This window comes from Heterodontus francisci, chromosome 17 (genome assembly GCF_036365525.1).
Source record: "Heterodontus francisci isolate sHetFra1 chromosome 17, sHetFra1.hap1, whole genome shotgun sequence".
Lineage (NCBI taxonomy): Eukaryota > Metazoa > Chordata > Chondrichthyes > Heterodontiformes > Heterodontidae > Heterodontus > Heterodontus francisci.
The window spans coordinates 22,957,189-22,970,291 of record NC_090387.1 but is presented as its reverse complement, the minus strand read 5'-3'; the positions used below and the strand labels follow the sequence as shown (position 1 = coordinate 22,970,291).

At 41.9% G+C, this 13,103-nt stretch overlaps 1 protein-coding gene across 1 annotated transcript in view; it reads left to right on the top strand.

Annotated features, from left to right (window-relative positions):
* Positions 1-629: 629 nt before the first annotated feature.
* The window catches only part of LOC137378760 (cysteine-rich secretory protein LCCL domain-containing 2-like), a 55,385-nt gene continuing 42,911 nt past the window's right edge, over positions 630-13,103 (top strand). Inside the window, exons 1-6 of the mRNA XM_068049142.1 lie at positions 630-857; positions 1,678-1,952; positions 3,636-3,754; positions 5,916-6,048; positions 7,878-7,993; positions 10,087-10,187. Of these exons, the coding sequence (XP_067905243.1) occupies positions 1,737-1,952; positions 3,636-3,754; positions 5,916-6,048; positions 7,878-7,993; positions 10,087-10,187 (685 nt within the window). The 5' untranslated portion in view covers positions 630-857; positions 1,678-1,736. The remainder of the gene's footprint in view (positions 858-1,677; positions 1,953-3,635; positions 3,755-5,915; positions 6,049-7,877; positions 7,994-10,086; positions 10,188-13,103) is intronic.

Below are 13,103 nucleotides of genomic sequence, written 5' to 3'. Positions count from 1 at the left end.
TAATTTTCAGTGCATTGAGCCCGCAAACACTAATAGGGCAGTAGTTCTAATATTGTGCAATGCAAATGCATATCTATATTTAAACTGCACTGTTGAATTATCTCTGGCCACCTGTATTTAGAACCACGTATTGTGAAAGTGCATTGTTACAGATTTTTTTAATTGTGAATAATAAACTTTGACGTACTTTAACTTTGGCACAGTTCAGTGTTTGTGACGGAAGGAATTCTACCCAACTTTCTCCCCCAAAAATAACACGTTCACATTAATGAGGATGAACGCGTTTGCCTCGGCAGATAATCCGGAATTGGGAAGAGATCAGTAGCCAAGGAGATTCACTGCTGCTCGCCAATTCCCTCTTCACATTGGCATCACTCAAATTTAATGCAGTAGAAACCAGTCCGGGGAGAACCTTAAGTTGCCCCAGGGCTTGCATATGAAAGTTGCAGTCGTGGAAAATAAAAGCCTAAACTTTAAACAGAAAAGCCCCCGGCTTGTTTGGAGACTGGATCAGGGTTCAAGCGAGCTCGTCACTTCTCCGTGTGGCGTCACAGCCAGGTCCGGAGCCAACATCATCACTTTGCAGGATATGACTAGCCTGCCTCCCCAGCACAAAGATATAAATCCAGCAATCCATTTGTGCAAAGACGGAGAGACGGTCATCAATCCGATTGCCCTAGTCCAAGCTGGCAAATCCACCTTAAAAGCAGCGAGCAGACCGGTTGACATTGAGTGGCAGCTCCTTCTACCTCCGGATCTCCCGCTTTCAAACCAAACCTTTGCAGAGCAAAGGTCAGGCGGTGCAAGAAAGTGGAGTTTCTCTCTCATCTCTGTTCCGCATTTGAACTCGGCGCAAGGTGAGCAAGAAGCAGGGGAACGATGGATTGGGTCAAATCCATTGTTTGCACAAACTCTGCAAACTGCCCTTACTTTTCAAAGGAAAAAAAGCCAAACAGCTGCCACAAGTGGTTTGTTTGGTATTATTTACTGAAATATTTTGGGTCGCGAAGGTTTCTTCCTGTCTTTCGGGCACAGGAGGTGGTTAAGTTCTGGGAAGAGTCTGTAAAATCCCCATTGTGTTCAATAGCCGGCTGTGTCCTACCGCCCGCCCACCCACCACTAGTTTCTGGACGAACAAGCTGTTCAGCTCTGGGGGGATAACTGTACACATTCCGTCTCAGTCAGAAAGCATGGTCTCCAATCAAGCAAATCGGATCGAGAGGGGTCATTCAGAATGAGAGATAACACTTGAGAAAAGAGAAACGGAGAATAGAAAGCAAAGATTCGTAATTTAAATTGTCAGTAATCGCCGGAATTAGCTTTGTTTTACTGCAGTAATTGAGATGACAGTATTGCACACTTCCTTCAGATCCGGGATCAGCAATCTGCCTGGAGTATTTACCCTTCATGTAGAAACACCCACTATAGCAAAGGCGTCCAGTTTGTACCAAACAGAATGCCTTCACTTAATTGCTCCATCTGAATAGGCAATGTGAACCTTTCAGCTGTTGGAACCATGTTGATGTTAAGCTGTGTTTCAACATCAGTGCTGACAAATACTATTTTCTCTGTTGAACTCCAGAGTGTATTGGCACAACAGGTATATACTCAATGCGAAACATATGGTACAGTTATTTTCGCACCAGGTAAGTCTGACTTTTTTCATCTTCATTCCAGATTGTTCCCACTAAGTGTTCCCATTAAGTCCTTTGGCTAAGATCGACCATTTGCCAGCCATGAGCCCTTTCCCGTCCTGGATCCTCCTCGTCGCCTTGGTGCACAAATCATGCTGCTGGATCTTGCCCAATGCCTCACATTTCGAAAGTTTGCATGAATATTTCCATTCCAGAAGCAAGCGAGCCATCAGCCAGATCGACAAAGATGAAATTTTGCAACTTCACAACCATCTGAGGGGACATGTCTACCCTTCATCCTCCGACATGGAGTACATGGTGAGTGAATGCCATGGCTTTGTAGAACACTGCTGCGTGAGCTGATGACCACAGGTCTCACCATTGCTGTATACTCTGCTGGTAATCTTAGTGTCCTAAAAATGGAAGGGGATGAGGGGGAAACTCTCAAATTGATGACTAAAAACAGAAGACACCTTGGATACATCCACTGTGAGCAAATGGAAGTTTAACTCTGTACTTTTGTTTGTTCTGTCCTTTTCTGACATTATTTTTTTCATTTTCAGGCTTTCTTGAATGTTGAGCCCACTTTGTGTATAAGTGAGACAATAACCTTGGGCAGATAGATGTCATTGTTGTGTGAAGAACAGCATTGCTTCATGAAATGCCCTTTTTTGGCCTTTTAGTTTATCAAATCATTATAAAAAAAGGACATGGGGCGCTCCATGCATTCCTGCGTGGGATGCTTGATGCATTGCTGTGCAGGACGGCCCATGTACTGCTGAACCAGGGCTCGGCTGTGCTTGTCCTGTCCCTGAAGCTCCCGCATTAGGGGGCATGACTTCCTCCTCTCCTCACACGTTAATGGAAGCATGGCTTAAATGCATCTGATTGGTCCAGAGTGGCATGCGGGCCTTCTGGTGATGCAAAACTAGTAGAATAAATATGGGGAAAGTATGAAGAAACCACATTTTTATTGGCTTCTGCAAGAGAATGCTGAGCGGTTGCTTCCCCTCGTGGGGGAATCTCGATCTAGGGGGCACAGTTTCAAAATAAGGGGTCTCCCTTTTAAGACAGAGATGAGGAGGAATTTCTTCTCTCAGAGGGTTGTTTATCTTTGGAATTCACTTCCCCAGAGAGCAGTGGAGGCTGGGTCATTGAATATCTTCAGGACTGAGTTAGACAGATATTTGATCTACAAGGGTGTCAAGGGTTATGGGGGACAGGCAGGAAAGTGGAGTTAAGGCCACAATCAGATCAGCCATGATCTTATTAAATGGCAGAGCAGTCTTGAGGGGCCAGATGGCCTACTCCTGCCCCTATTTCTTATGTTCCATTAAATCCCTTTGTTTATAACACCTTTTCAATTTTCATCTTGTTGAACACTTATTTTTTCCATAGTGACTGTTTCTCGTAGACTGTGGGCGCCGTCAGAGCTAAATTATAACCCACGTGAAGAAGTTAGGAGTAGGCAATAAATAAGAGCAGGAAAAAAATGATAAATATTTGTATAAGTAATGTAATTATTTTCAGAGCAGTTAATTGAGAAAACTAAACATTTTAATATTGACTACTCAAGTTACTCAGTCGTTACAGCCAACGACTCTTATTTATCCTTTTCCTTACCAGCAAAATGCATTCTTAAAATATAATTGAAATGTTAGATAATTTAGATGCAGAACTAAAACAATATAAAGGGATTGTTAAAGGGAACTTTAGAGGAGGTGATTTGTAGGGGTGGTAACTTCAGCACTTTGAGAGTTACTGTGTTTTTGTCTTTTAATTCAGATGATTCTCAAACATTATTGCTGCACTAAACAGAAAGATATGTGAGAATGCATGAATGAACAGTAAATGTAGAAGTCTGCAATAAAATTTCATGATTGGGCAGTAGATGTTGTAGGCCTCATGATAAGGAATATTTTAACTGTAGGTGATTCTGCTGACTCACAATGGGTCGTTATTTGTACTTTATTATTCAATGTATGGTGTGTTGTTTTGCAGGAGTGGGATAATGAATTGGAGCGGTCTGCCGAAAGCTGGGCCCAACAATGCATTTGGGATCATGGCCCTACCAATCTGATCAAGTCAATAGGTCAGAATCTGGCAGTGCACTGGGGAAGGTGAGAGGCTTGCACAGGCACATTGTATCACATTTATTTCAGAACACAGTTACAACATGGCTTGCATGGATCAGTTTGAAACAAGTAAAAGATCTTTCTTCTAACAGAGGACCTGATCATATGGACAATGACAAAGGGGAAAAAACCCTCTGGTCCATCCAACTTGCCTCACATAATTGTGACACCTTGTGCATCACAATATTTACACTCCCCACCCCACCCAAAACCAACTGCTTTCCTAGGAGAAGCAAAAATAACAGATAAAAACCCAGGCTAATTTGGGGGAAGAAATGACAGAGAATTTACTCTCTGACTCCTTTAGGTGATCCAAAGAATCTTTGTATGGAAAAATGTTATGATCCAATATTGATCTACATGAGACTAAAAATGTATTTCAGTGCATACTTCCTGTCATCAAAACGGTACACATTTTGCCAACTTTTTCCATAATACATTTTTGTGCCTGCATTCATAATGAAGACTGCAAAAGTAACCTTGTAATTCTGTAATTGAACAAATCCACCAGTGGTGGCACAGTAGCACCTCAGTGTTACATCTCCCAGCTCCTCAGCCTGTACTGCTTATGCTCCAACCAACACTACCACACTGCATCCCAAATTGTCATAGATTTTGCTATTTAACTATAAAAAAATTTTAAAATGTTAAACTGACCACACTTTCTACAAAACCTTGCACATTGTCACACTTTAGTGTGAACTTTTTACCATGACAGATTTCTATGCCCACATCTATAATGGGTTTTGCTGACGTAATTACCCTGTAATTGCACCATCTGACCAGCTAGTGGCTTTCCCCCACAAATTATTCAAAATATTTTCTGGATAGTTTTCACCCAAAAAATTGACTATCTCTCTTTCCCAGCAATTAAAATCTTTAATGCCCAAAATAAAGATTTAGAAAAAGAATAACATATGTTTTTCACAAGTAAAATTACCCATCACATTGTTTCTTTAGTGCCCTCATTCAAGTGTTTACTTGAAAACTTCAAGCTCTCCTAAAAGATTAGGGTTAGATTTGATATTTTTGCCCAGAGCTGACTGAATTGTTGCAAACTGCTCACATGCAGTGTACCTCATTTCCCAGGATGCATCAACACTGCACTGTGAGATGCATTGATGGAATATTTTCACTCAGCTCCCAGCACTTTTCACTCTGTTGCTTTTATTCTCATACTTTTGAAAATCCAGAGGACAAATTCAACATTCCGTTGAGGTAAAGTTTATACTGAATTTTTTTTCATAAAGAGAGGCTGTGTGAGTGAGATAGGGAGAATAATGACCGCATACCTGCAGCTTTTGTTTTGGATTCAGTAAACCTCAGAAAGTTTGTTAAACTGAGGAAGAGAGACTGAGGTCAGAAAAAATGAGAGAAGATAAGAGACAGAGGGTAAAATATTATGTCTTTTTGTGCTGATCTTCGTTCAGTCTTCAAAAAGAAACAATTGTTGAAGCCAACTAATTATATCACTTGTATTTTTTTAAGATCAACTAGTAATATGTTAAAAATCTTACTTTGGGTGAACTTATAAATTGCCCCTTTTATAATGGAAACTCTGCGTAAAGTTGCCATACTGTAATTACACCCTCTCACCAGTGGTGGCATTGTAGAACCTCAGCTTCTCAGTTCCTCAGAAGGCCTTTGGTACAAGCTGTATTCCAAATTGCTGCAAGTTTTGCTGCTGAACTAAATAATAACATAAAATCAAAATATATAAAATTAAGGACAGAGTTTAAGACTTTAAAAAGGGGATTGAATATTATCTGCACATATTCCCTTCCTAACAGCACTGTGGGTGTACCTACCTCACATGGACTGCAGCGGTTCAAGAAGGCAGCTCACCACCATCTTCTCAGGGGCATTTAGGGATGGGCAATAAATGCTGGCCTAGCCACCGATGCCCACATCCCATGAATGAATAAAAAAAAATCCTGTTCAAATTATACCCTGCCCTCTAACCCTTCTTCACTTGAAGACTCTACTTGCTCTTGACTCATTGTGTTCAACACCTTGGGAAATCAACTGGTATTGAGATAACTTTAAGATGTTTGTGTGGGATTAAATGGGTATTTATGAGTCTGATTCATCAATAATATGACTTGTAAGTAATGCCTGTGACAGATTAGTGCTACTGTTGTTTCAGATATCGTTCTCCAACTTCCCATGTGCAAGCATGGTATGACGAAGTCAAAGATTACACCTACCCATATGCAGATGAGTGCAATCCTTGGTGCCCTGAAAAATGTTCTGGTGCAATGTGCACCCACTACACACAGGTAAGTGGAACGGCCAAGAACTAGATTATATTTCAAAACAAGTACACAAAACAAAAAACAGGCGTTGGCTGAATGGTTTTTCTGAAGAGCAAAATGATGGGATTTTAGTTGGAAACATTTATGGATCATATCACTTCTGGCAAACATATAGTTCATTAGTTTGAAGCAACTGAATTTTAATCTTTGTTGCGATATTATATAGTGGGATAAGCGAGCAAGAAAAGTCAAACTCCAGAAGGAGAGGTGTGTAATTGTCTGTGACAGAGATTTAGGGGCTAAAATAATGATTGGTAGGGCAATTTTAAAGCAAAACAATTTTGGTTTTGCAACAATGCAAACTGCAGTATAATTTGGACTTGAAGTTGCCTGAATCAGAAAGAGGCTGTTGGCACAGGATCGTATTGTTGAGGCAGTCTTGCAGTGCTTTGGTTTGCTAGTTTCAATATAACTACAGCTGTTATGAAGATTTAAAAGTTCTCAGGGAGCTTCATAAGTATTATTTGTAACCATATTAGTGTTAGTGGACATCTGACTGTCCAGTGAGCTCTCTGTTAATGATAAAGTTTGATCAACATACAGATGCTGGTGAATATGTGTATATGCTGAAAAAAATTGTTTAATTATGCTATAACTTTTTTGTGCATGTGCATATATGACACAATTGTTAATTACTTTAATATCAATCACTTATTTGAGATAGTTGGGGCAAAGAAAGTGATATGTAAGAACAAGCAGCACTATGTGGAACAAAAATTGTCAGTTTAGGGAATGCAGCACAAAATGGGATAGAGGCCATCAGACAGTGCAGAGGAGATGGTGAAGTTCAGTACATCTGGCACTAGCTATCTTGTCCAGGTTGTTAAGAGAAATGTATGTACAGCTCCTTACTTGGTTCAGTGACCAGGCTGCATTCTACTTAGCCAAGTTTTTTTTTTAGGCAGTTACTTTAGTGCCAATATTGTAAATGGATAAACAACATTCATTAGAATGTGAATAATACTCTAATTGTCACAAAATCCCATTGTAAGATGAAACTTGCCTCAAGCCTTTGGAAGCAATCACTGTGCCAAATGGGCTTGGCATTTACTGAGACTTGCAGCATATTTCAGCTGAGGCGGCTTCCTATAGAGTTGCATACTAAATCTTAAAATGATTTTTTCCTGGATATCCTGCAGTCTCCCTTTGGGTAGGGGTGAAAATTTGTTTTACAGGTTTTAGATTTTTGGAAACTACATTTACCCTGAGACTTTTGTTCTTAAATTTAAAAAAAAAGGAGGTTTGGACAACACTGACATGCTGTTCCAAGTGTTTTTGACCACAATATAAACATCTTGTAAAAGTTAATGTACCTTGCCCCAGGCTGTATCTTGATTCATTTCATAATTAAGATTAGGCTACCCACCAGATCATCTGCCTTTGATTGCATTTCACTGATGCACTATCCTGAGCATCTGCAGGCAACAGCTGCAGACCATTCACTCATAGATCTGAACATTAACCATTCAGTTATCTTCCAACTTGGCCTTGTATCAAAGAATAATTCAGTATTTTTGTGCATATACTTTGCTCTCTTACTGACCCCAACCACATTTCCTCCTATAATCCCTTACTATTATTATACGTTGTTTATTATTTCACATTCTGTTAAATCAAACTTTTGTCCTGAAGTGAGTCAGGCTAGTCAACTAAGTTGCCTTTCCTTTTTCAAGCACGAACATTGAAGTTACCAGTGCTCATTTTCACTCAGTTAGCAGTAACCTATGTTCTGTGTATAGGAAGTTCTTAAAGCTTGATGCTCTGTTTAACATATATTTTGTATTTGTTCTCAGTTGGTGTGGGCAACAACTAACAGAGTTGGCTGTGCTGTCAATGTCTGCGTAAGAATGAACGTATGGGGAGAAATCTGGGAGAATGCTGTCTACTTAGTGTGCAATTATTCACCAAAGTAAGCTATTGATCATTGCCATATCATTTATTTAGGTTTCTTGTCATTTAATCGATAAATGGAGATGTAGCATGAAGTCCTTGGATCTGTCTAACTTGTGTTTCTTTTACAATGCAGTTGGCAGACGTGAGGGGGTAAATCCACCACTTTGTTTTAATCCTGATTTTTTTTTTTTGTTTGTTCATGGGATGTGAGCATCGCTGAAAAGGCCAGCATTTGTTGTGCATCTCCGTTGCTGTTGAGAAGGTGGTGGTAAGCTGCTTTCTTGAACCACTCCAGTCCATGAGGTGCAGGTGCACCCACAGTGCTATTATGAAGGGAGTTCCAGGTTTTTGGCCCAGCGACAGTGAAAGATCGGCAATATATTTCCAAGTCAGGATGGTATGTGGCTTGGAGGGGAACTTGAAAGTGCTGGTGTTCCCATGTGGCTGCTCCCCTTGTCTTTTGAATAGGTAGAGGTTGTGGGTTTGGAAGGTACTGCAGTGCATCTTGTAAATGGTACACACTGCTGCCACTGTGCGCCAGTGGTGGAGGGAGTGAATGCTTGAGGTTCTGATGGGGTGCCAATTAAGTGGGCTGCTTTGTCTTGGATGGTGCCGAGCTTCTTGTGTTGTTGGAGCTGCCCTTGGTGAGTATTCCATCACACTCCTGACATGTGCCTTGTAGATGGGGGACAGGTTTTGGGGAGTCAGGAGATGAGTTACTCATCGTAGAATTCCCAGCTTCTGACTTGCTTTTGTAGCCACTGGTCAGTGGTAACCGCAGGATGCTGATGCTGGGGTATTCAGTGATGGTGGGTAATGCCATCAGGGGGAGACGGTAAGATTCTCTCTTGCATGCTCCCTATGTTTCCACTGTCAATTTTGCTCATGGTGCTCATTCTTGGGACACTTTGACATTTTTGCAGGCTATATTCGGGGTTTATAGCTGCAGTTTATAGCTTCTCTTCAAATGCATCTCCCTAGTTTTTCAAAGTTGTTTTTAGGACATTTTCTGTCAAAGACTCACTGACATTAATTTGTGGGCTTTCCCAATGCCCCAGTTGCATAGTGTGTGGCTGAGCTATACAGGTGAATAGGCTGTCAGGTTTGATACCTGACCTAGCAGCAGTCGGTGTGCCAACTTTGACTTCCGCATCCCCATGTTAGGGAGCTGGAAATCACTCAGGGATCCATTAACAGTCTAGTGACACTGCCAGAAAATTTGCATATGTATATATCGGGAAAGAATCAGATTGGACTTGGCTATGACACCTTTCATGGTTGAATAACTTGCCAACACTGTCATTCTCTCTAAAATAAAAGCAAAATACTGCCGATGCTGGAAATCTAAAATAAAAACAAGAAATGCTGGAACCACTCAGCAGGTCTGGCAGCATCTGTGGAAAGAGAAGCAGAGTTAACGTTTCGGGTCAGTGACCCTTCTTCGGAACTGCCGAAGAAGGGTTCCGAAGAAGGGTCACTGACCCGAAACGTTAACTCTGCTTCTCTTTCCACAGATGCTGCCAGACCTGCTGAGTGGTTCCAGCATTTCTTGTTTTTATTACTGTCATTCTCTCTGTTGACCTGATCAATGGCCATTTGGGTAAGATACCAGAGGCCTCCTGACCTGGAACTATAACCCAGCATAAGTCACTGATTTCAGGAGAAGAAGGAAGAAAAGCATTGGGAGTGGGGACGGGGCAACATTTATTTTGAATTCATTACAGCTGCCTTCACTTTTGTTTAGGCATGGATTCACTTTTTTGCTTGAGCAAGTGTAGTAAATTGATTTCCAGTTAACTAGTGAGATCCTTATTTCATGTGCTACCTTGAACCATTCCTCTGTCAGGATTGAAAGTGGTTAGAAATAGCAGGTTTCCCTTCTGTACTCCTTCCGTTTATTACTATGATTGATAGGTGGAGCATTCAATATATTACATGATGACACTGCTCAGGATTAAACACAAGTTTGGAACCTGTATTTTGATAACTATTCACTCCTTCATTTAAGAATCAAAGACCTACAGATTCATCATGAAACTTTATTTTAGATGATTTCATCTGAACTGAATCTGAATTCACACAAATTCTTTTCTGTTTTTAACTAACCAGGGGCAATTGGATCGGAGAAGCTCCTTACAAACATGGCCGGCCATGTTCAAAGTGTCCACCCAGCTATGGTGGAGGCTGCAAGAACAGTCTCTGCTACAAAGGTATATAAATCTATTGTACTGGTCCCAATAAAATAAATCAGCAAAGAAACTTGGGACTGTCCAATCCAAAAATAACCCAGACCCATCCTCAACAAGAAACGCGGGTGGTTTGAATGCTCACTTATGTTTTGCTGACATTATTATTTGTGTCGCCAATACAACGTAGGTCACTGAGTTAGCATTGGTGAGCCATCACTGGCTGCAACAGAAACACAAGTAGGTGTAAGGTCTCAGTCAAAGGGCGTCTTTCAGGTGATAAATAGGGCTGGATTTTAAGAAGCCCTCGACGTCGGGACCGTGGCGGGTGGTGGGCGGGTAAGGGCGCCCTGAAGATTGTCCCGGATGAGGCCCGCCACGGACCTCGACACTGGCAGGGCCCAGCACGATATTACCGGTGGCGGTGAGGCCTCGTGGTAGACACCCCACCCGCCTTCCCCCCACCCTCCCCACTGGCCACTTGGCAACGGGACCACAATTTAAATATTTAAATACATTAAAATACCTGAATTAATTAATTTCATGTTGCCTCCTGATGTCCTGCCGCGGTCTTCGGTCTGGCAGCGGTGCTGCCACAGCTTGGGATCCCCGTCTGGGAAAACAATTCTGAACACTTGTGGGGAGGGCTGGGGTGGTAAGTTTAGCAGTGCGGTGGAGGGGAGGGGGTAGGTTCGGAGTCAAACTAGCATCATGAGTGTAGGGGATGGTGGGAAGGGTTGTCGGTGAAAATTTGTGAATTTTGGGCGGTGGGGGTGGGGGGTTGAGGTGATGGGAAGGTCAGAAGGTAAAGGTAACTGTTTTTTGGGGGGAAGGGCAAATAATTAATTGAATTGTTATGGGGGCGGGGGTAGGAGAGGGGCAAAAGAGATGTATTTGTAAAAATTCCATTTAACTTTAAATTTCCCGGTACGGCTGACAGACCTTTAAAAATGGTGTCAGCGCCTGCGCACAGGCAGCTGATGCTATTGCCGGGGACGGACAGCTCGCCCCCTCCACGTGATTAGGGGGAAGCGGGGTGGCCTGCCCCAGCTATTTAAATGAGCCGCCGAGCTTGGAATTGTGTTGGCACTTTGGCGTGCGTCCTTTGCGGGCGGGCTGCCATTTTTTTCACCCTCCGCTGAATTCAGCCCATAGCGTGAGCTGAAACGTGAAGCATAACGCGTCCACGAGAAGGTGGAAGGAAAGGCTCAGGTTCAAAGAAGAATGGAACCTGAAATGAGAGTAAAGGAGAGATAAAGTGTCCAAGCAGGCGAACTTGCAATTGACTTAAAGCTTTCAGCGAGGTCATGAAAATAAATATCTATAATCTGGAGTGAGAAATGGCCAACATGCGCAATAAACCTGCTCAATTGGAGTCCACTTATGATTATATTCAGGGATTGAAAGTTCTACCTCCCATTCCGATATGAGGGAATCAAAATGAGAGATCAGAACAGAGCAATAATTATAACAAAGGGAAGCATAAACGAAGAATAGGACAGACATCATTTTACATCAATGAGACTAAAATGAAGAGTTTTTGAATGGAATATTCTATATATCATTTGTGCAAAAATGGCTGAAGGAAAAATGAAAAATAGCAATAATCAGAATTATATTTTTTTATATTTTCTTTCCACTATCAATTTAAATTTGAGTTGAACATTCTAACAATTAGTTTAGTGCAATACCATATTTCCGAGGTTAATTTTTTGTAACACTGGAACAGGCAACACAGCATTTTTACATTGTCTACACAATGTTTAGTTTACTAAAGGGGTTTAAAATTTACCTTAGTTCAAACAGAAATATGGCCTTCAGAAGAAAAAAAACAGTGTAGTTAAAATCACATTATGTGGTTTCCAATATATTTTTCTATTTGCTACAAGTAAAAGATTTCAATGTTTGCTTTTCCCATTCAGCCTAAATTAATATAATTTTCAGTCTACTAATTTTGAATTCTTAATCCAGTTGATTTTGGCTTGCATAATCCACTTCTGTGATGAATAGCTGCTTGTCTCTAAACAGAACATTCCACTTTGAGCTGCCAGGTACTTTTTTAACAGTTGATTTGACACGAAATGAACTTTATGAGCAGAATTGGGAGGCTATTGGGCTGCAGTTAATTTCTGCTAGGGACAGATGAGGTGACATCCAAATACAAGGGAATACTGGGGCAGCACAGTGGCACAGTGGTTAGCACCGCAGCCTCACAGCTCCAGCGACCCGGGTTCAATTCTGGGTACTGCCTGTGTGGAGTTTGCAAGTTCTCCCTGTGTCTGCGTGGGTTTCCTCCGGGTGCTCCGGTTTCCTCCCACATGCCAAAGACTTGCAGGTTGATAGGTTAATTGGCCAATATAAATTGCCCCTAGTATAGGTAGATGGGAGGGAAAGGTGGGAATGTGGTAGGGATATGGAATTAGTGTAGGATTAGTGTAAGTGGGTGGTTGATGGTCGGCACAGACTCGGTGGGCCGAAGGGCCTGTTTCAGTGCTGTATCTCTAAACTAAACTAAAATAACTAAATCAGAGAATCAGGAAAAGGACTCTACGGCTCCCTCAATGGCTCAGACCAGACAGGGCCACACTGACCAGTAAGGCCCCAGGCTCAATCCCCACCTTGTAATGAGTTGTTTGATGTGGCCTAATTTATCAGTAGGGTCATTAAAATTATCTTTTATGAAAGGGAAAAATGGCCAAGATCCTTGCTCCTTATTGCTATGCAAAGACTACTACTGGAAGTGGGTGTTTGTGTGGGCTGAATTTAGTTGAGCTGGCAGGGATCCCGGCACCAGGCCGAAAAGGCAAAGCAAAACCCGCCATGGCCCTTCAGAGCCACCCCCACCCCTCCCCCCTCAACCGCAATTCAGTGGTACTCTTAACTGCCTGGTGCTGGGGTCCCTGTTCCTTTAAGGATGGGGATCCTGCCTCTCAGTAGATT